Source organism: Argiope bruennichi, chromosome 6, assembly GCF_947563725.1.
Source record: "Argiope bruennichi chromosome 6, qqArgBrue1.1, whole genome shotgun sequence".
Classification (NCBI taxonomy): domain Eukaryota; kingdom Metazoa; phylum Arthropoda; class Arachnida; order Araneae; family Araneidae; genus Argiope; species Argiope bruennichi.
The window spans coordinates 77,504,363-77,528,460 of record NC_079156.1 but is presented as its reverse complement, the minus strand read 5'-3'; the positions used below and the strand labels follow the sequence as shown (position 1 = coordinate 77,528,460).

Genomic DNA, 24,098 nt, shown 5'->3' with positions numbered 1-24,098 from the left:
GAATCGTAATCAGACTGACTGGCATAGGCGTCTGATTCCGGTTCAGAATTACAATATTCGGCCTAAAATATTCTCGTTTTGCTATAAAATGGAAATTTAATACAATTAAACTGAATTAAACAAAGAGAATTGCAAGATTAATCTCAGCCTTTGAAATCACCATTTCTTCGAATGATTGAAATACTGGTTAAAATGACAGAATATGTTTATTTAAGGGGAAATAAGGTTATTTTTTTTAAGTTATAAAAGCATTAGTTAAAAATTTAATTAAAATTAATTAGTTAATTAACTAGTTAATTCATTTAAATTATTACTCTCAGTAAAATTTAAATCAAAAATACAACAAAAGAATATGGAATAATTTTATTTCATTAACAAGTTACTAATTTCAATATCAAATCTAAACGCTTAATGTCATATTCTTTCTCTTTTGTTGATGGAATTATTCCATTATAATTCAGAAAGCAAGCTACTATATCTACATATCTGTAGAGCACTGATGAATCAGAACTATTAGTTTGGAAGCGATACAGTTTGAGCAAAGTGGAAGATCATCTAAGACGAATTTTTCTTTAAGTTGTTAACATTAAAAGAAAGTTGTTAACGTTTTTAATTTTGTTAATAAACAAATCTTTAATGCAAAAAAAAATCAAAATATTTGTTTTTACAAAAAAAAAAAAAAAAAAAAAAAAAAAATTATACTGGCAATGCGGAATGTTTTTAAATGTTAAATAAATAAAAAAAGGCGTTACGTGTTTTATTACTACAAAAGATGATGTATATATTCATGTGAGCCTTTGTCTTATTGTGCCTATCAGTGAATAAGTCTCCCAATGATCTTGGCTGTATAAATATACAAATTTTAAATACCGAATCAGGAAAATGTTGGTAGCATAAGTTTCTATCTGGTCCTCTACAATTAGTAAAAATAATAATAATAATAATTACGAAATTCAGTTTGGTTTCAAATACTTCAATGAAAATTGTAATATTATTTCCTTTAACATTAATTTTTTTATTTATATGAAATATTTGGATTAGGATTATAATTTTTAACAGCTGCAACATTGACGACAGAAAAAGTTTAAGAATTGCTTACTCACATGAAATGTCCTCACACTTTCTACTCAATTTTTATTGACAAAAAATATTCAACATCTAAGTACATAGAATAAATAACCCAATAAAAAGTTTACTGATAAAAATAGGTTTAATTCAGTATATTTATTTCTTAACTTTTAATTAATTTTTAAACAAAGTTAATTTTTTACTATACTTCATGATAGTTGGTATTAAAAATCGCGGAGGGAGCACGAACTTCTAAAGGTCCCGCATATCTTTTTAATACTTAATCGACACCACTACACAATGAAATTCCAATACATCTTTTCAAAATCATAAACAAGTAATTTTAGACTGATTTTGATATCAATTCATGTCCTAATCATAATCATAGCTGGCCGTTTAATTAATATTAGTATTATTATTATTTATATAAATGAGATCTGCTAATTTAACAGTAAAGTAAAAACAATCGAATTTAATTATCAGTGTGTTGAAAAAGAAAGAAACTTTTTAATTAGCTTTTTGAAATTTTATTTATATTTTCAATAACTCGAATCTAAACAAATTAACGAACATTTTTCAACAATAGTTATCAAAATAATATAGCAAAAATAATAATTTTCCGTTTTTCATTTTTTTTTTTTTTCAATTTTTCAACTTTGATTTTCATAGGGATGTTTTTTTCCCTCCCATCTTTCATTTTAATACTTTTTTAGCAACTTAATACAGTTATTTTCATTGCTGTTCTGAAAAGTAAATATTTTCAATGCTTTATCAAACTTTAATATCGTTGTTGTAGCAAGAGAGGAAAGTTTTGGTCAATTTATGTTCCAGATGGATATTTAAAATTAAATTTTTGTTCTTACTTAAGCTTTGTAGTGATAGCAATAACAGTTAGAGAGTTCATGTGATAATACAAACATGCGGAAATGCCTTGTTGAGAATAATTTATAAGCGTTTTCATTTTATTTTTCGATATTAAAAAAAGAGCGCAGAAAACATGCACATTAGCAAAAAAATTTTAATATTATTTGGAAAATAATTTAGTATTCCAAAGATAGTATATTTTAGTTTTTTTTAAATAATTTTTATTAAAATTTTCTTTTTCAAATTATTAAAATGAATAATCAAGTGAATAAATATGAGCATTTTTGATAGCATTCACTTTTTGGCATTGATTGAGTTATTAAGATCGCCAAAATTATTTGTGAGTTCTGAACTTTGCATGGGAAGAAGTATCCTTGTATTCAAGTGTTGCCTTCGTTGGTTTTGGCACTTAAAAAATCTAGAGCGATTAGAGGAATTTCTTTAACAATAAATTTGAAAAAATACACGTAATTATTATTTAACCCAGTAAATTTTTATAATAAATTATGCCTTTCTTTAATATTAAAAAAATGTTCTTTCCTTTAAAATATTTTTTGTAGAATTTTTTTTTAAATGAATTTTATTTTTTACTGTTTATTCTATTTCCATCAGCTTTCTTTGTTCTGCAGACATTTATTTATTTATTTTTAGATGGTCAATGTAACAAAATGTAGTCAGTAAGATTTCACCATATTGAAGTGTTTTTTAAGTCATTTAATCAAATTAGGTAGTATTGAAATTTATGTGTGAGTATTCTGAATCAAAACCTAAATAAATGATTTGCTTGACAATGTCCGGTAACAATGCCTGATTAAGCTTAGTAGAGTCTGTTATGCAATGCAAAAAAATTCGGGGTCCCTCTTTCGCTTCCCCAATTTCGAAAATATTTTTTATTTTATCTTTATCTCTATATAAACAATTTTTAAATAATAAATATAATAGCAAATTAAAATTAAAAACATTTATTTATTATTATACATTTCAAAAGAATTGATTCCAATGCATCGCTTGTATATATATTTTTAAAAGTAATTTTTAATAACAAGAAAAATATATAAACTTTTGAATAAAATCAAATATTCTGATACAACAAATTGCCAAGACTTTTAGCAGTTTGATGACCTGCAAATATATGTTTTATTATTTCCATTTGTTGTAAAAAAAAATATGTTATTTAAAAATTGCTAATTTAAATAATAAATTAAGATCTTTCTTTAAAAAAAAAACATTTGATTTTGGAAGGTGAAAAGAGAAATTCTGAAAGGACTACATAAAGACCTCTACATATCTAAATCCGATTCTAAACTAGCCAACTGGTAACAAATTGGATTCCATTTATTTGCTAGCGAATTTGAAACATATCCCAAGATTAGTGTTCTGATACTTTATAGTAAATGATATTTTATTTTTCGCATAAATCATTTGGCAGACCTCTATAAAAGATCAAAGAACATAATTAAATTGCCTTGATAATATTGGAAAATGAAAAGAAAAAAATAATTCTATGCCTCCGCCTGCACTCCCACCCCCTCCAAAGTTACGAGGCCCTTAGGCAGTTGCCTACTTTGGCTATTTAATAATCCGGCCCTGCGGAGCAGATTTTATCCGATTCACGGGAAATAGTTACAGAATGAAAAAAAAAAAAAAAAAAAAAAAAAAAACTTATAAAATGCTGCATATTTTCACTCGTTTTGTTTTCTAGAGAGAATAGTGAAGTACAACATCGAATATGATAATGTAAGTAGGCTGTAATATGCGTCATGAGACATGTCCGAGGTAAAAAAAAAATCATGTATTTATTTTACTTGTTAAGAAAGAGCTTTCCAAAATTTTAATCTGATTTTTAATTAAAAGTAAATAAAATTTTAAGTTTTACTTCAATACTTCTGAAATATATTATTAAAGCACATTAACTATTTTTACATCATTTCAGGATTTATAAAATAAGCTACCAAAAAAGATGGGTTTTTTTCTCTCATTTCGGAGATGATTTATCTACAAATCAGAAAAGAGATTTTACGGAAATGGAAGGAGTTTCCATTATTTTTTTATAAAATTCTTGAACAGCTAATATGTACTGTTTTATTCTATCATTTATTTAAAAAATATGAAACAGCCGTGATAAATAAGAAAGAGAATCTTCAGTTGGATACTCTCGCTTATTATTCTGCTTAACAGTTAGGCAGAAATTTCATTTAAGCGACAATATTTATATTGTCTTCGTTATAATTTCTAAGTTATATAACTGTTACAAGTCATAAAAATGGCCAAACGTAAAAAAGACAGTTCGAAAAGCAGTCTAAGTATCAGAAAGGGAACTTTTCTCTCATTTGGAAAATGAAATTTTCGAAAACTGCTGGTTATAAAATTCTTTGGAAGCTCATGATATTATTTTCAAGACTAGTTCGATGTCAGATAGCTAAATTTAAGGTAATCAGATTTTGAGACGCATAGGGGGAAAAAAGCAAATGCCCGCACGACTCAAAAGTTTATATCTTTGAATTTAAGCGTAAATTTAATTTACATCGGCTACTCATAGTTTAAGGAAGATCAAAATGCCATTGGATAAACAAAGAGCATAATTACCTTGTTGTAATGCTTAGTTATTACACTAGTGCCAAATACAATTTTAAAACACTTTTTAAGAAAAGGATATTTCAAGCCTATTTTCTTGAGCATTTTTTTCTTTGTTATACCATCATAAAAATTGCAAAATCTTTATTATCTCTTTATATAAATATCATGGTGCAGCAAAATTGTACTTTAGATAGTAATAAATAAATTTGAAATTTCCACAGTTATAAATATTTCAAATTTACTTTGTTCAATGGTCTATAAAAAAATTAGTTTGGAAATAAAACAACAGAAGGCAGTTTGCATAAAATAATTTAAAAAGGGTTTTTTTAACTGTGCAGAAATTTGTCTTTGACACTATTCTATCGAATTTGGTATATACAAAACAGGTATAATTTATAAACAATAACTAAAACTGAAACCCGTTTCCCAGCTATATGGATTTCAAAACTATTAATTTGACGTATAATTTAAGTGCTCGGAATATGAATATAAATTATGGTTTGCCTGGCAATTCATATTTGGAGCTAATCCAGGAAGATTTCGTCATATAATGAAATTGCGCACGAGTTTCAAGATAAAATTGAAAATGGTCTTATATTGATTATTTATTCTGTTTTTCTCCCGACGATGTTGTTAACGGAGTGCCTATCCCAGGTCAGTGTGCTTAATCTCCGGTAGATGAGAGAAATTTTAAGAAAGTTTGACTTTGAATAGATTATTGTGATCCTCTTTGAAAAAATTTCATGAGATAGGAGAGATCTTGTTCGCAGGAAAGCAAGGAAGTATAACAGCATTTTATATACAATTTATGCTAAGTTGTAGAAATGTTGAATTGTAATGATGAACCACTGAAAAAGAAGACATAAAAAAATAACAGTTGTTACTGTTAAAGACCGATATTTGACAGAGGTCGACATTCACCGGTGAATTGCAGCATTCACGTAGTCACTACTCCGGTAAATATCATTCGCCGGATGAGAGTGTCGAAACTCATCAGAGAATGTCGATATTTTCTTATTTCGTTCTTTCTCAGGGACAATAGTCTCACTTTTAAAACAAAAATTTTCCTAATAATACTTAGTAATATTCTAACAATGCTTTATTTATGAACTTGGAATATGAATATAAACTATGGTTTGTCTCTTAAAGCCAGGCGATTCATTATTTAAAACGATTTCAGAAAGATTTTTACATATAGTGAAAATGGTGTACGAGTTTCCAGACAAAATTGCAAATGGTCTTATATTAGTTATTTATTCTGTTATAATTAACAACATCTATATAGAATTTATGCTAAATCGTACAAATGAATAGAAACCGTAGAACCTATAATTTATTAGAAGGGAGGGGCGATCCAATGTGCCACGAAAAAAGAAAAAAAAAAGACTGTTGTCATAGTGAAAGGCCGATATCTGACAAAGATCGACATTCTCCGGTAAATGCAGCATTCCCGTAGTTACCACATGGCATTCACCGGAGGGAGTGTCGACGCTCAGCAAAGAATGTTGACATTTTCTTATTTCGTTCTTTCACGGTGACAATAGTTTCACTTTTAAAAACACATATTTTCCTAATAATATTTAGTAACATTCTAATATTGTTTTTACTAATGATTAATTAAACTGATAATACTTTTCTGTTAATAATTAGTACAACAAATTTCCTAAAGAAATTCACATATTAAAAACAAAATTAATATTTACTTCTTGAAAATGGATATATTCGCTATTTTTCTTTAGCAAAAATGTATTCTTTCTTAAAATTTAATCTCAAAAATACTTGTGCTTGAGATTCTAAATTTTAAAAGAAAATTATTTTCTTTTATAGGTATTTCATAGATATAGATAAGTATTCGTATGTGCCAATAAATATAGTACAACCTTGATTATCTGTAACCTTGATTAATTATTTTGGATAATCTGAAACTGGGGTTATAGAAGCTATATTTTAAAGCATGACTTTTCTTTCACAAGATTTTCCTGAAATTATTTAATGATCCTTAAAAATCTTTTCCTCGACTTTAAATTTAAATTGAATAAACTGAACAATAAACTAAAATAAGCAATAACTGTGGAATTATTGTTCGCATAAACAAGTTGTGAAAATGAAAACTGCAATGCAATGTCTCAATTAAAATATTCAGAAATGAATTCTAAAAGTATATAATCGTTTTTATATGATTATTTATTAATAAGCTGCCACGAGATGAGGCTTATTACAGTACGTCTATATGGAATTTTGTTATTTTAGTAAAAAAAAAAAAAAAAAAAAAAAAAACTTGGCATTTTATATTTAACGTAAAGATTCGTGGGCGCATTGAAATAAGATTTAAAAATATCATGATGTAATTGGTAAATGTGAGAATTTTACTGTAAAGAATTATTTATAGTAAGTTGCAATTTCCAATAAATCATCGATTTATATATTGCTTTCGATTTAATATCCCAATACTCTGAAATTATTTATAATTTTAATTGTTAAAGATACATTTAATTCAGTAGAAATATATTTGAAATACGTTGAAAATAAAATATAATTTTGTTAACAGGATTACACGCCAATTCAAAATAATTTGAAAATTATAATCCTTTTAAAAAGCAAACTGAATAAAAAAATAAATGGGAAAACTATTATTTAAGCAAGTTATAAAAGTTAAGGATTTATAGATGGAAATAAAAAAAAGAAATGCAATTAAATTTGATTTATTTGAGCATTATAAAAGGTTATTTATATTTTATTTATGAGACAAAAAATTATTTTATGTTTATAAAGGCATTTAAAATTATTATTTTCTTGAATTAAAGTAAAAATATAATTGAATGAAATAGGAGATATATCGTCTTCTTTCATAATACAATATTTTCCATCTATTAACATCATGTAATAATAATATCCATTATCTGTCTCCATATTAATTGGTTTATGTTTGTTGGCTAAGAACTTTTTTTTTTTTTTCAATTTTTTTTCTTAAGCTATTTATTCCAAATTTGTATTTCCTTAAAAGAAATGGCTTTCTAAAATTCATATATAATAAATGCATTTCATATTTTGTAAAATATTTTTCTTCTGAAAATCCAATGTTTTATATTAAAGAAAGAAAATTATCAATAAAGTATCATAAATGTAATATTATTTTCTTCATATTTTAAAATGTTTTTTGTTGCAGTTGTCATAAGTTAAGTTTTGTATAATCGTCGTACGAAAAAGAACAGCGTGATTTAGTAGCTTGTAATTTTTCAGAGTTTTTCACTTCTTAAATAAATTTCAACAAATTATGTACAATTGATAGCGCAAAATTTTATACATGACGATATAATATAATTATTTTTTGAGATCAAATGTTGAAAATTTTTTGTTGTTTACATATTTAATTTTAAAATAAAATTTCCTTTTTAAGATATTTTATTGAATTATTTTCAAAATGTCAGATAATGACATTTTATTTAATAAATCACTGATCGAAAATGCATTCAAGTGATATTAATTATTCTTTATTCTTCAATTCGAGTAGAATAATTTGCAATTTATCGTTAGAAATTATTAGGATAAAATTCAACATCTCGGATAGAGAAATGCATTGAATCAATTTTTAAGGACAAGAATAAAGATTATTTCCATCAATTTATAAATATTCAAAGAAAAGAAGTTCTAATTTTGATACTTCGCAGCATTTCAATATGTTTTATTTTCTTAAATATAATTAATAAGATAAAGATCTTATGAATAAACAAAATATTTTAAATATTCATTTACTTAAAATGCAAATAATTTTATACATTTACATCACTATGCTTTATTTGCATAGTCATATATCGATTTAATTTGGATAATATTTTACTGTAAAAATTTCTGAAATTTGCAACTAATTTTTATGTATTCTTTAAATGGATTATGTGTGTGTCTGTTTCCAAAATTAAAACCGATTCATTTAATTTGCATTTTTAAAATTAATTTCATGTTTTTTTAAATGTATTTCTGCTTTCAACTTATGGAAGACTAAAATTATACATTTATTGAAAATACCTTATCTCATATAGTAGCGAATTTTAGTATTTTGCAGACCCAGACAGGGCATATTACGAAACCGCTCGTATAGTAAGATTATCAATTTAAGTTTCCCATTTCCCCACTTTTTAAAAAAAGTTAATGATTTATTCTAGGTCACTCATTTTTTAACCTGTTAACTTCGTGAAAATATATATCACTATTTTTAAAATTCCAGATTACCTGAAAACTTTGTTTATACACAATAATATTGAAACAGAAGTTCGCAGTTTATAAATATTCTGATAATCAAGTGAAAGCAATGAAATATACAGGAACTTGCTCATTTATGCTTAATTAAGTGTTAATATTATCTTAAAATATCTTACTAATAGATAATTGATAATAATTCACATAACTGCTATTTTTTTAGCAAATTTATTTATTTGGCAATCAGGAAAATAAAGTTTTTAATCGACTTGATTCCGGCCCTATGCACCACTCTATTTCTGCCTGGTTGGAAATCTGCCACTGATCTTAGGAATTATCTTCTTCACTTTTTTTTTTTTTTTTTTTTCGATATATTTGTAGCGAATTATCTACTTTTACATATTTATAAAAACGACATTATTTTCAATCACTTGCAAAAGCAATAATCAGTTAGATGTAAAATATACTTATTTTTCAAGTATATATTAAGACAGCTAAAAATCAGAAATGAATACACTCATGATCTGAAAACGCACACACAAATATATAATTGAGAAGACATACTGGAGAAAACAGAAAAGAAAGAATTAGTTTACGGTTTCCTCGATTAAGCATGTATCGTTAATTCATATAGTTAATTTGTTCCAAGAATTTAATTTTACAGATACCTTCTACAACTATATTCTACAGAGAGAAACCAAACATCAAAAACTTTTATAAAAATAAAAAGTTATGTACTTTCTAACATTTTTCTTTGCGTCCCCCCCTTTTTTTTCTTAAATTATTTTCAGTGATTCCTTTTAATGAATCTCCGAAAAAGGTTTTAATTCACATGAATATTGATTATATTTTTAGTGAATTTATTCCAGATAATTTTTTACCTCAAGTTTTTGTATAGCTTAAAATCAATGAAAAAAACTTCACATGTGAAATTCACCCTTTTAAAACAGGATATTTTTCTGTTAATAATTCTGTTAATAAATAATTCTTTAAAAAATTCTCCGCAATTTTCATACACACACACACATATATATATATATATTCATTACTTATATAAATAATAAATATATAACAAATGAACGAAAAACTAATGATAACATAGCTTAAAATCAAACATATATATATATATATATATATATATATATAATTTAAAAAAAAAACTACTAACTACGGCTGCATCAAGTATTATATATATATTTTTTATTGCAATAAAACAAAAAAAAGGTATATAAAAACAAAACAAAGGTATATAAATTGGCAGCTTTGAAAATTTTCTTAAAAAAAAGATAAATTCTATAATTTTATTCTTTTATCAGTTTTGAAAATTTATAATTAATGCTGATATGATAAATAAATTATTACCAAGAATTTATTCTTTATTTTTTAAAATATTGTAATTTTGTAGTGAGTATAATAGAGAGTTCTGCAAATAATTACTTAGCAATCGTTACATTTTTGTGAATTTATTTTAACTTGATGGATTTTTGTTATAGGTCAAATCTTACACTGTATTCTATACAAAAATAGTTATAATATTAAATAACGAAGTAATAATTTAATTCTAAAAAAATACAATTGTTTATAATTCACTCTGCAAATCGTCATAACAATTTATTGTCAAATAGTTATGATTTACTCATTCATAAAGCATTAAATTTAAGTTTCATACAGGATGCAAATAAATAATATTATGGATTATAATAATATAATAGTATTTAAATAACTAGTGAGTTTTATGAATATAATTTAAGAAAAAGAGTTCGTTAAGTTTCTCTCACGAGGTAGATAAACATATAGATACAATGAAATAATGTTTCCACCATAAGATTCTAATTCTTATGCATTTGCCGCCATATATATAGTCACTTTATATTGATACTTAATATGTCTTGTAGTGGAATATTTACATGGTGATAGGATTAGCAAAATATCAGGGACCTACAGCCTTGCAAAAGAGAGGGGACTAAACAGAATGTTACGGTTACGTAGAAACATCCATACCACTGGTGTTTTGTCACCAGGATTGTAAAAAAGGTCCCAAATGTAAAATGTGTTGTAGAACTTATAAAGTTTAGTTATGTCATAACTGTCCTGCCCCATTCAAGAAAATTGTTACTACAAGAGTATAATATTATTAAATTCTTCGAAGACTTATTAGATTATGTTTATATTATTCGAACATAAATTAAATAATCATTTTAAATGTCAAGTAAAAGTCTTTACATCTTATAAAAATGGTTAAACAAAAATCTTTATAACTCGGAAATTAGTTCTTCTCAAAAATTGTTCTGATTTTAAAGTAAATTACAATAAAATAAATATTTTATTAAAAAAAATATGTTTCTTACCTTCCATATCTTTCATGGTATTTCCTGTGTAACAATTAGTAGTGACCGTTTGCCAATCATAACAACAGTCCACAGAACTCAGGGGCCGCTGGCCCCCCACAGACATCATCTGCGGCATGTATTCACTTGTGTGCTCCGACATGAGGGAATCGATGCTAAACGGATTACTGCGGCCCAACCCTAAGCCGTTGACATCCATTCTAAACTGTAGCCTCTGGCTACACGAGGATAACGGCAAAAGAGGGTGGAGTCAAAAACTCCGCCTATTCTAAAAGACCGCCTTAAAACTTCGCCATTGCCTACCTTTTGCACTGCAATTGGTCGTTTACGACGCTTCTGTAATTGAAGCAGAGAGATTGGCTTTACGTCTCAGGTAATCTATGATAGGTGGCAAGATGGAGAAACGTTAACCGAAGGATGTAGGTTTATGTGTCTTTTAACCAATCATATTTCCTTATTATTTTAATCATCATTTCAATAAAAGTAGATAATTCCCAATAATTGGCAAATAATGAAATATATTTTTCCATTTTTTATAAGAAGTGTAATTACAATTTGCAAAAAAATATTTTCAAAAACAACTTTGTTCTAAAGCGCATGCGAATTTTTCGTTTAAAACTTGCAGTAAAAGTTCTGAAGGAGGCACGAGTTTTCTTCCCCTTTATTTATTACATTTTTAAGTTTTTCCAAACCTAAAAGTCTGTCCCATTTCTTTTAAACTTGTTGCATGACATCACACATGATTGTAATTTCGTAGCTACTATGATTTATTTTATTTGCGAAATTTATATCTGAGAAAATGTGGAGGATGGTATAACCCCCACCCCTCTCTCATTTGAAATGCCCTTCAAACTGGGAAGTTTGTCACACTTTGCCAAAATTTGCCGAAAAAGTCCATACGAAATATTTAAGAAACATTCTTTGCGAATATATCTTGAGTTCATATTCGATTACTATTAATTAATTCATTTTTATTGGGTAGATAGCAACTCTTTTTTCTATAGTGATTCCATATAGTGTATATAGTGATAGTATGTATATCGATTCTCTAGTGAAGTTTCTTATTGTGAAGTTGAAATTATTTTAAAGATAAAGAGCTTTAAAAGAAACAAAATAATAATACTGAATAATGTCTAAAAGGGAGTAACTACTATACATCAATTTTATTACACGCATATAAATAAAAGCTGAATACGCACTAGGTAAATTATATATTTTTTTTCTTATTTATTTTAATTTTCTATCTTTTGCTGAATGAAAGACAGAGTAGTATTGAAATTAATGCAAGGAATGAAAAATCCAACTTATCGTCAAGAGCTTTTCCATTTTATCCGTTGTGAATAACAATCAATGGAAAATGCGAATATTCACTTTGCTGGGATTCACCAGCTTTCCTTGAAATATCTTTTACTTCAGCTGCATTTTTTAAAAACTATTCAAGTGAATTACAACAATTTCATTTACACATATTAATACTTTAATTTGTGAAAATTTGTAAAATATTTCACTCATTTAAATTCTACAAAGAGCATAAAAAATACAATAATTCTTACATATATATTTTTTTTAATTTTGATTGACTTTATATGTGTTACTGAAATATCTGCGTGTCTATAAACCCTTCAGTTTTCCGTTTTTCTCTCTCGTTTCTCGTTACACATATTCATCAGTCGTCTGATTAATTTAGTAATTCCTTTAAAATTTATGAATTTATTTAAAATCGATTCTATTAACACAAAATCTATTAATTTTGAAAATCGATCAATATCGATGTTTTATCATTTCTGAATTTATCTTTGAAGTTTGTTGGTAATACAATATTATTTTAGAACATACTATACATCAGCAAATGGCAATAAATGTGCAGATAATAACATAAATAATAAAATATAGTAATATTCAACATTTATTTTTATGCTTTTACCGATGATTTTCTGATTTTTCCCTTTGTTTGACACTGCAGTTCAAACAATATTAGAATTTTTGTTCTGAATATATCCTTGAACCTGTTGATTATACAATATTATTTTAGAACATTGTATGGAACAAAATAAGTTCTTACAGTAAAATATTATTCAATTGACATGCATCATTGTAGGTATTTTATTATTTGTAAGTGATTCAAACTCCGAACTTTTTATTTGTTAGAAGACGAAACTCCAAATCTTCATTTATAATAAATTCCAAAATTCTACTCCTCACATTCTCTTTTGCAATAGTTTTAATTCCAGAATATTTTGAATATCTTCGCCTCTTTTCATGCTTCTTTTAAAGCACTTTGCACGAACTCAGTGCTGATACCCAAGACTAGATCGATTTTTATTGCTCTAGGCATTATCTAATCAATTTAAAATCTTATGATAAGTGTTTTATTAAAAACAAGTTTTTTAATTGCTTAAGGCTTTTTCTTACAGAAAACCTGAGATGAAAGAGGCCTTAAATCATTATCCTTTGGGTTACCATTTTTGAAATTATTCTTTCTCTATTCATAAAATCATCTGCATTAATAGAAATTTACCAAATGCTGAAATAGAGAAATACACTATTTGATCAAACAATTTAAATCAACCCACACTTTCTGAAATGTTACAATATTTAGAGGGGGGAAAGCATGTAGAAATGTATCGATATGAGCTGAAATGGAATGCCATTATTTGAGTAAGCAAAGATTTAAATATAAACTTAGCACACTGATATAAAACAAGACACTTTTTAATAATAAATTATAATCCTTTTACCAATGTTATCCTGAAAATCGTGAATTTCTTTTTTGATGACTGTCATATTAAAAAAATGTAAAATACTTTTGTAAAATGGTTCTAAATTTCGATTTTTAAATTATTTCTGTCTAAAAAGCACAGTTAGCACATTTTTTTTTATTTACTGCAAGTAGGCAATCACATATTGATATTTATTTAAATATGTTATTATATTTGATAATTGTGGTTCTCGAATTCTTCAAATAGCTGGTTTTCTTTCAAATTAATATTTATAAATTGCAGCCTTTATTTTAATTAATAATTATTTTTAAATATGTGTAAGCTTAATCAGTACGTATTTTTATATAAAAAGCGAAAAGAAAGTGGAATCTTAGATCTTTGGACTAATAATGACAATCAAATATTCACTAAGCTTTTGATTTATATTATCATTGAAGTTTATAATATTGTTATCATTTCTGGTGTAACATAAATAATGCTTATAAAAATTATAAGTTTCGATAAGAGATACATTTACAACCCTTAAGATATTCAAGCTTATTTTGTGGTAATTTCTTGAAACATTGAAATCAGATTCAAAATGTAGCATGCTGTCATTACGGTTGGTTATGTTAAAACTTATTCAAATATTAACATTTTATGAAAAAAAATAAGAAAAAAAATCAATATCTTCCTCAATGAATCGTTAATATAGCAGGTGCTTTGAATTAGTGATTCAAATTTTATATTCATTTTATTATAGCCAACTCTTAGGTTCTTTTTTCCCCTTTTGCTAGATTTCAAATAATTGTCATTTTTATTATTTGTTTCTTGGACGGTGTAGAATGGAACTCTGAAAGAAGCACGACCCATTTAGTGAAAGTTAGTAACTTACATTAAGAATATTATTCGATAGTTAATAACGTTAGTTGTTGAATAATAACTTTCGTTAACGTTAAATTAACGTTAGTTGTTGAATAATAACAACTAACTTTAACAACGTCAGTTGTTGAATAATAAAAATTTATATAGATAGAACATTAATCATTAGAAATAAAAATGCACGTTATCTGTTATTCTTCGGAAGAATTTATCTTATAGTGTCCAAGCTACAAACTTGTATGATTCTCTGAAAAAAAAAAAAAAAAAAAAAAAAAAAAAAACATCGAGAAAGAAAAGAAAAATTATTTTTTACTTATTATTAGCTTGTCTAACTTCTAATTTTCTTTAAATGCTGATCAGTTTCATAATTTTAAATGAAATATTATTCAAAGCTGCTTTTTTCATTAGTTATTAGTACGCATTTTTATATACAATTAATAGAAGATTGCAAATAATTTTTGATAAAAGTGAACAGTCTAAAATAGTCGTAAATGATGCCTTTCTTAACTTCAACAGAATTTTCAGAATGAATTAACAATATAGAAATAATACAATATAATCATTATAAATATAGAGAATGCTAAAACTTTTTCAGCATGTTCTTTTCACAAAGGAAATATCATATATGTGATTAAACATCCATAACAATTTCTTTCAAAAGAAATGGTAACACTAATATCTAAATAATTTTCTTTTTCCTTTATGGGAACATTAATTAATAAAAAAAAATTATTGCTTAATTCATTTTTACCAAGCTTTCACTAAAATATTCCTACCCTTTTAGTATTAACAAACCACATTTCAAGAAAAAAATAATAATTTGGATTTCAACAGCTACGAAATATTTCTCTTTCACTTAAATTTAGCATTTTTACTAATCTATCGTGTAATCCTCGATGAGTTATTTGATGATTAATCCCTGGTATGTGATTAATAGTATCCGAAAATCGAATTTGTGTTTTAAACGAGTTTTTCTCAACCGATTGAAATAAAAATTTGACACAAAAAAATCTCTTACCAAATTTTATATATTTAAGTCATTGCAACTCTGAGTTATCGTGTTTACATGTTTCTGAAAGTACAGACCGACAGACGGTCAATTCTTCGCTGGATTTGGTTCAAAATTTGTTAGGTATCTAGACTATAGATGTTAATTCTGTGCATCGAATTTTATCAGTCTAGATCTCATTGTTTCGTAGTTATCGTGTTAAATTATATTCGAACATCTGGACAGACAGACTTCTATTAAGTGGATTTTGCTCAAAATTTGATAGAAATCTATAAATTTGGTATGTTTATGAGAAAGTAAAAAACTTAATGTAAAACTTTGACTACAGTTCCTTATCTTTGATATTAGATTTAAGCTTTTTTTTATTAAATTTATAAACAAATACTTGGAACTTAAAAACACTTATGAACAATCAACTCATTAATCCATATCTTTACAACGTTCTTAACAGATAAAGTCCTCTTCCATATTTTTCTTTAGCTATAAATGCGTTTTTTCTAATCATCTCCAAGAAATGATGGTTTTTGGTGCTGCTCTGCTTACAGGAATCGAGTTAAAATAAAAATAATCTTGCATTAAAGGTTCAGCTTTTTCTGGTGAAATCTTTATACTCTTGGTTTATTTTTAGTCGGTTTCCATTCTTCTCAGACTATTGAACAATTCTGGGAGCATAAAGTTAAAAAAGTGAATTTATTTGAATTATCATTACGCTTAATTTTTGCTCCTGCAATTTCATGCGCATAGTAATAATTTAGTAATATTTTAAGTAATAAGTTTAGAAAAAAGTCAATGATATAGATTTTTACTATATAATAAGCATGAAATATCAAGATAGTGATTATTTGGAGTACAATAATTGCTTTTTTTATTAAAATTAGATTTTATTTCACAACTTTAAAATTATTTTATACTTTTAAATTAGCTTAATAAATCTTAAGCATTTTGAAGAATGCTATTTAGGGATGGATCTTGTAATTTAGAGTTCGGAATAACTGAAGAGGAGCCTTCTCAGTAGGCACACCTCTCTTCAATTTTCTAGAGCACAATAAAGGGTCTAAACTCGTAGAAAAGACGTCATATATAAAGGATACGATTTTTTTCATTTAAACAATTATTTAGTTATTGAATTAATGAGATCCTGGATTGAATATTATTTTTTATTTTAGCTTTTTTTAATGGTGGAAAAATTTATTTTGAATGATTTTTTCAAAAAATTTATTTTGATGGTGCATATTTTTTTCTAAATTTCTGAAGCCATATTAGATTATTGCATTTACATTTCATTTCTCTTTATACGATAATTATTTTTTGATGAAAATAATGTTTATATGAGAATAGAACAGGTTGAAGAACAGGTTAGAATTTATGTGCAGCTGATTTATGTAGGGCCAGAAAATTATGCACTGTACTTATTTTAATAAATTTTTATAATCACATTTTTTTAATAATTATATTTTAATAAATTTTTATAATCACACTTATTTAATAATTTTTATAATTTAATGTGAATGATCGCCGTCACACTAGCATAAACTGAACCTAAAGGTGAAAACCTGATGGTTATAGATAGCCTATGATAACAGCTTCTCTCGCCCAGGAGGCTTGTTTTATCATTAAGTTGGAAATAACTTGAGCCCATACTATGGCTATGTCCAACAGGATAATAAATTATTATCGAAATAAGTTTAGTTTTCAGTTATCTAACAATGGGATTTTACAAACAAAGAAATATGCTTAGCTCGTTTCTGTTACCAGATTATTATATTGCTGTAAACAAGTTTGAAAAATAACTAAATATTTAAAATTTAATTTAATTTTTTCAATCATTACAATAAAGTTCTTAAGCTAATGATAGTTAGTGACATAATCATAACATAGCATCGTTCAAAATAGTTTGTAATGTAACAGTATGTATCCATAATTTAAAGATCAATTCAAATTTTAAAATATCTTTCTCTTAAAGCAGTAAAAATAAGCTATATAATATTTCTAATTTTTAGATTCATTGTCCTTTAGATATTTCTTTAAATCGAATGCATCCTCTAAATTAAAAATGTAAATTTTGATATTAAATGAATAGTTTTAATCCTTACGCGTATATTCTTATGAACAGAGGAGAGCTCTTTCGAAGCAAGGGATCGTTTTTCTTTTTGAACTTATTTTCGACACCATGACTCCTGTTTCCTGTTTCGATAAAGAACAGCCTTCAGATGTTGCATCATCGCAATATCTGATTACCCGGAATCGGAAAATTGCATAGTCAAGACGAATGTAAAATTCGTTGAAAAAAAATCGTTGCTGTTTCAAGAGCGATTGAAACCTTCGCGCCCTTAGGATACGAATGAAATGAACAAGTACGGAAGCTTGTGAAAAGATACAAATCTGAAAATTTTACATCGGTATTACAAAAATCTGAACAGATCCTGTAAGAAAGTTTAATAGCATTTCATTTTTCAACTAATAAAAGAAAGAATACTACAAATTCTTCAACACGAAGTAAATCTGATTGTTCCTAATGAGAATTGAACACTTTTTAACGATTCAATTTAATATATAATAATTAATTTTCTTTAAAAATTAATACTTCATTTCCTAGAGCAAGAAATCTGTCACTGGCTATATATTTCATCATCGTTAACTGGGGCAATTATATATTTGACTTTAAGGGGTTTTTTTAAAAAATACATTACTGATCGCATTTTACTCTATAATTTTGAATTTGAGAGTCCAGGACATGGATTTATATACAAAATTTTTTAAGCTTTCTAAGTCCTTCTGGCTAACCATTAAAAAAAGCACTTTATGGCCAAATACCGTGGAAAAAATTAGAAAATAAATACACTATAATATAAAATAAGAAATATATATATTTAAATTAAATATTAAATCGGATCAAAAATTTGATTATAACGAACCAATATCAAAAATGTGATTATAATAAATCAAAGTATTGCTTTGATGGATTTAAATCGATTAAAGAATCAATTGATTAACGAACGCATAAAAATAATCCCAGGAGTTTTTCTGTTTTTAAAATGAATATATCTTCAATTGTTAAATAACTCCCATGAAAAGGTCAAACAATCTATTACTGCTAAAAAAAAATATTAAAATTCTTTATAATCTAGGAAAGGTTTTAACGAATGAAAATCATCGTTATGGGAAATGGCTTTCATGAAGGTTCATAGTGGTTGATTGAACACTGAAATTGATTAGTTTTACAGATTCCGATTTGTGTGTACCACTCGAAACACAAAATTAATTGCTAGTTATTCATCAAGCAAATTCCATCAACTTTAAATTGATCTGCCAATTTGCCAATGAGGTATCCCATATAATCTCCAGTATAATAGACAAAAACGAAAGGACACATTTTATCATTTGTTATCTTTCAGTTATTATTTTAATGATTTTGTGATCTTTTTAGTGAACCGACTTCAATATATAGAGAGATAATAATTTCATTTTTTTAAATGTATGTCAATGATTTTAATTTAAAATCGCATATGGAAAAACGCTGATGCGGTGCATTGGATCTAATTTAAATCTATCTCTAACCTTGTGAAGGTATAACGGGTGATTGCTAAAGTTAGATTGATTTTCAGCTAAACTATATAATTTTTTTTTTTTTTTTTGTTACTGAATAAAATCAAGGGACAAATTAATTATCATGATAGGAACATTTTACAGAAGTGGAGAAAATATAATTATATATTTTACAGAAGTGGAGACAATATAATTAGTTTCTTTTTATTTAAGCATTTCACATTGGTGATATTTCTTTATTCAGCCTTTTTTTTAGGGTTAATAAATTATTAGAAAAAATTCAAATGTCACAAAAACTTTCTATCAAGTACAGGGTGAGTACAGATGATGGACCCGATTTAAAAAAATCATATTTTCGAAATTTCTGCACATATTACAATAAGTTATACATGAATTTAAAGATAAATATACCAATTTTTTTTAGTTACAAATGTTCGATGTGTGATTCTCTTGTTACACAGTTTACATCTTATCTGTAATCCAGTTCGTTCCTTATCTGTAATCCAGCTTTCTTAAAGTTCTGAACATTTTGTGGGTTACAGTGTTTTCGGCATTGGCGGTGCATAAACAATGTCTTTGACGTAACCCACAAAATATTCAGAACTTTAAGAAAGCATTTGTGCGGCATTCAGAGCCATTGACAGAGTGATGCTACGAATTGTTTGGAACGAACTGGATTACAGATGGGACGGACGTATACCGTGTAACAAGAGAGTCACACATCGAACGTTTGTAACTGAAAAAAACTTGGTATATTTCTTTTTAAATTCATGTATAACTTATTGTAATATGTGCAGAAGTTTCGAAAATATGATTTTTTAAAATCGGATCCATCATCTGTACTCACCTTGTATCATAATAAACTTCCAATCGCTATTCGAAAATGTCATGCACTTATTCCAAAATGCAAGAAATGCCGCTGTTTTTGGTAAAACAGAAAATCATAATGCTGCATTTTACCAAAAATAGTTATGTTTTATTAATAGTATGCTTTGCGACAGATTATTTATTTCTGTATAATAAACTATTTGAGCATAGGTGTAGTTATTTATTGTTAACCCTGAAGCCTCAAAGCAATGGTTGATATCATAAGTTATTCATTGCATATAATCTGTTAATAATCTTATAAGAGGAATGACCAACTCGGATTACATGAAATGGTCAATTTAGTATAAGTGGTCCATTGACAATGAAATGACAATGATAAAAAGAAATCAAAGGCATTTTTTAAAAACATTTTGGATCATTCTTATACAGAATGTTGAAATTGAAGATTGGACTATGCAAGTAGTTAATTCAGATGTTAGGATTGACCATTATTTTTAAGTCAGCAATTTCATTAAAAGTCGGATAATTTTTATTTTCTCGTATACGAAGCATATAAAAAGAAAGTATTATAATCATCAAAATATTTTATCTGAAAGTTTTGATGAATCTTCACGTTTCAAAAATTCCTGAGTCCTAAAAATACATTTTTGGAATTATAACGGTCTGCTTGTATGTCCATCTGTTTGTTCGTGGACACGATAATTTAAAAATGCTTGGATCTAGCGGATGATTTTTGATGCATGATTTTTATACCAAATTTGAACATTTCGAAAGAAATCCATTTATAAAAAATCTGTCGGTTCAGCTGCCGAGTATAAGTCAACACGATAACTACAAAGAGAGCTAGGTGAATAAAATTTGATACACAGATTGAGCATTTACAGTGTTGACATCTATCAAATTTGGAACCGTATTCGATAATTTGTATAATTTGTAAACTGCATTCGGCTGCAAATCTAGAGACTTGCTTTAGATAGCCAATTTGGCAAGTTCAAAATTGTTGTTATGTTTCCCCCAACCTTTTCATATTTTTCATGAGAATTTGACTAGATTACACCTCTAAAAATTGCAGCACAATCCACATTGAGTATTCAGCCCATATTTTATTCCGTAAGTAAGAAAAAAACTGTTTAATTGTCTAAATATTGCTCAAATTCTCTTTAATATATAAAATAAGCAATAAATATTCCTAAAAGAAGGCTAAATTCTTTTGGACATTTCGTATTCCATTCTATGCAATAATAAGAGAATAAAGACTTTTTTTTTTTCTTTTTTTCGATCCCATGCCCACTAGGAAGAGATTTTTCGTGTAATCATTTTTAGATTTTTTTTTAAAAATTCTGATTCCATTCCGGTTACTAGACTTTTTCACAACCCTATCAATAAACTAATAAAATTTTAAAACCAGAATGTGCATGGTTGTATTTAAAAATATAGAAATGAAACATCAAAAAATAATGAAAAAATATTCTAAATAGCACATAGTTAGAAAATTATGTTTATTTGTAAAATCTTATTAAAATATTCTTAAATGCATATCTCTTCATTTTTTTAGTAATATCGAATAAAATCTTTGTCTCTGACAGACATATCTGTTATCTGTGTTTTTGCGATCCTAAAATTAGAGACGTGATATTATTTGGAGTTTAGAACATACTTTATGAAGCTCTGCTCTAGTCGAAGTTACTAAGTCCGATTTGTATAAATAATCAATGGTATAGGGTTCCCACATGTTTTGTTTATAATGTAATCTTAAATGCTGAGGAAATGGTTTGATGCAATTCTCAACTGCAGAAAATAAGGTGAATATTGGAAAAGCTTCCATATCCAAGAACAAGGTAAATTTAAGTCTTCTTTGGAGCAGTCTTCAACAATGGAAATAACGGGGCTTCTTTTTTCCTTCCAGCTTTCGATTCAAAATATTTATATAGCAAATATTTTATGGTTCTCTAATCCAAGTGAACCTATCATTAAGTAGTTTGATATAGCAAAACATTTAATTGTAGGTCATTTTGTAAAATGTTTCAGTATATCTAATATAAAAAATGTACAATTACAATGTTAAAGTAATTTGAAACGAATTAGTAAGAAAAAACTGATAAAGTTTTTCTTATTACATTCTAAATAATCTCTATTAAAAATGAAAGCGTGTGTATGCGTGTATTAGCATTTTACAGGCTAGGCTGTTTGACCTACAACTAAAAAATTTGGCATATATATATATATATATATATATATATATATATATATATATTGGAAGATGAGAATAAACAACTTTGGAGCGATTTTTTTGAAATTTTAATTATAATTGTAATTAATTAAAAATTAAACTAAATTTTATTGTTTTTGAGCTATAATTTCCGGTTTTATATTATTGCATAAAAATGAATTTCACAATGTTACAAAATTTAAAATTTACCCTTTTAATAATACCGATATTATAGTCTTGCATTTTGATAATTTTTAAAAAATATTTTCACTTAAGTTATAATTAGATTTTATTGTTGCTCTGAAATTTAAACTGTTTTTTATTATTTCATAATCGTATGATTTCTTTCCCCTGTTGAAGGCTGAAGAAGAAGAATTCTATTTAATATATGTGTAGTCAAAAAGACGAATGAAAAAAATGGAGCTACAGTACCTCAAAATTAAGAAAATAGATGAATCCTACAATTATGTTTTTAATTACGCTATGATATCATGAGATTAGTCTCCATTGGAAAAGTTCAAGTTCAGAATAAACAAAATAAATGAAAGACGATTAAAATAACACGACTTTGATAACTGACAATTTAAGGAAATCACAAATATGAAGTTATATCTAAACGATTTAACTGAAATAAAATATTACCCGTATCTTTGGCGAACCTAGAATATCTGTTATATTTTTGCTTAGTCAACTTGTGCTCAATAATGTTGACCGGGCATTTTTTTTTAATTATAATGTACTGCATTTTTTTAGAATTATAAAATAGCAATATGAATTGTAATATTAATGGATAATAATTACTTTGCAAATAGTAATTAATTAGGAATGTTACTAGAATAAATATTCCAAAATTAATTTGAACAATACTTGATTTTAGTTTGGTGAAGTTCGATTGCACGACCTTTATAATTAAACGAAAGCACGAAATTTGTTAGCTTTCAGAAAGTTCAAGTCTCCTGAAGTTGTGAGTGTCTTAGATAATTGGCGACTTTGAATAATAACTCCAGGCCTGTCCAAGTAAACTGAATTCTTTTAATACCCTACCAACCAAATAGATAACAGCCTCGGCTGTTTCGCAAGGTGTTATTGTTTATTTTTCCTTTAGGTATTTTTATCCGCATCGAGAGGTTTAAAGATTATCAGTACGTGCGAGCCGTTCTTGTTTATGACCAACATTGGGGGGAGGGCAAAATGAATGAGCGGAGGCAGCTAATTCCTCAAGTAACGGTTTACAGTCGTTTCGGTGTCGTCCACCCCGTCCGAGACCTTTATCGGAGCACGGATCGGATCGTTTCTCTCGTCGCTGTTGTTCTGGAAGGCGATGCACATGGGAACGGAAACAGGAGGAAGCACAAGTGATAGTTTATAGTTCCTGTTTCTCTGTTACGCGAGATCTCGTTTCTTTCTGTGAGCTCGCCCACCCCTCTCGCACCCCCCATAATCCGTTTTCTGTTAGATTTATCCCCCTGTTTTTAGAATGATGCACAACAAGAGCAGCCATGTAAACTTATCTGCATTTTCTGATAAAATGCACGCGAGAGATAATTCTTGTTTTTCAATTTTCGATGCTGTGGGGTACTTGGTAAATGTTAGATGGGACAAGAATAGTGTCGTGTTAGTCAGCAGGTTAAGAGATACAAACTAAAGATAGGTTTACGGGGAAAACGTGTTTTTGAAAAGAATTTACGAGTAAAAAAAAAAGTTTTCAATTCTGATAAGGGAGGGTTTAAAATAAACTAGGATTAAAATAATGGAAACGAACTCTTTTTGAACTAATAATTCTCAGTCATTTCCTCATTTCTACTTTAAATTATATAATTGAGAACTTCTTCATGCAAAATGGCGAATGAGTCAAATTTTGCTAGTTCTCTTAT

At 26.9% G+C, this 24,098-nt stretch overlaps 1 protein-coding gene across 1 annotated transcript in view; it reads right to left on the bottom strand.

Annotated features, from left to right (window-relative positions):
- Positions 1 to 11,243, bottom strand: part of LOC129972508 (T-box transcription factor TBX10-like) — a 103,066-nt gene extending 91,823 nt beyond the window's left edge. The window contains exon 1 of the mRNA XM_056086663.1: positions 11,052 to 11,243. Within this exon, the coding sequence (XP_055942638.1) occupies positions 11,052 to 11,193 (142 nt within the window). The 5' untranslated portion in view covers positions 11,194 to 11,243. The remainder of the gene's footprint in view (positions 1 to 11,051) is intronic.
- Positions 11,244 to 24,098: the final 12,855 nt, after the last annotated feature.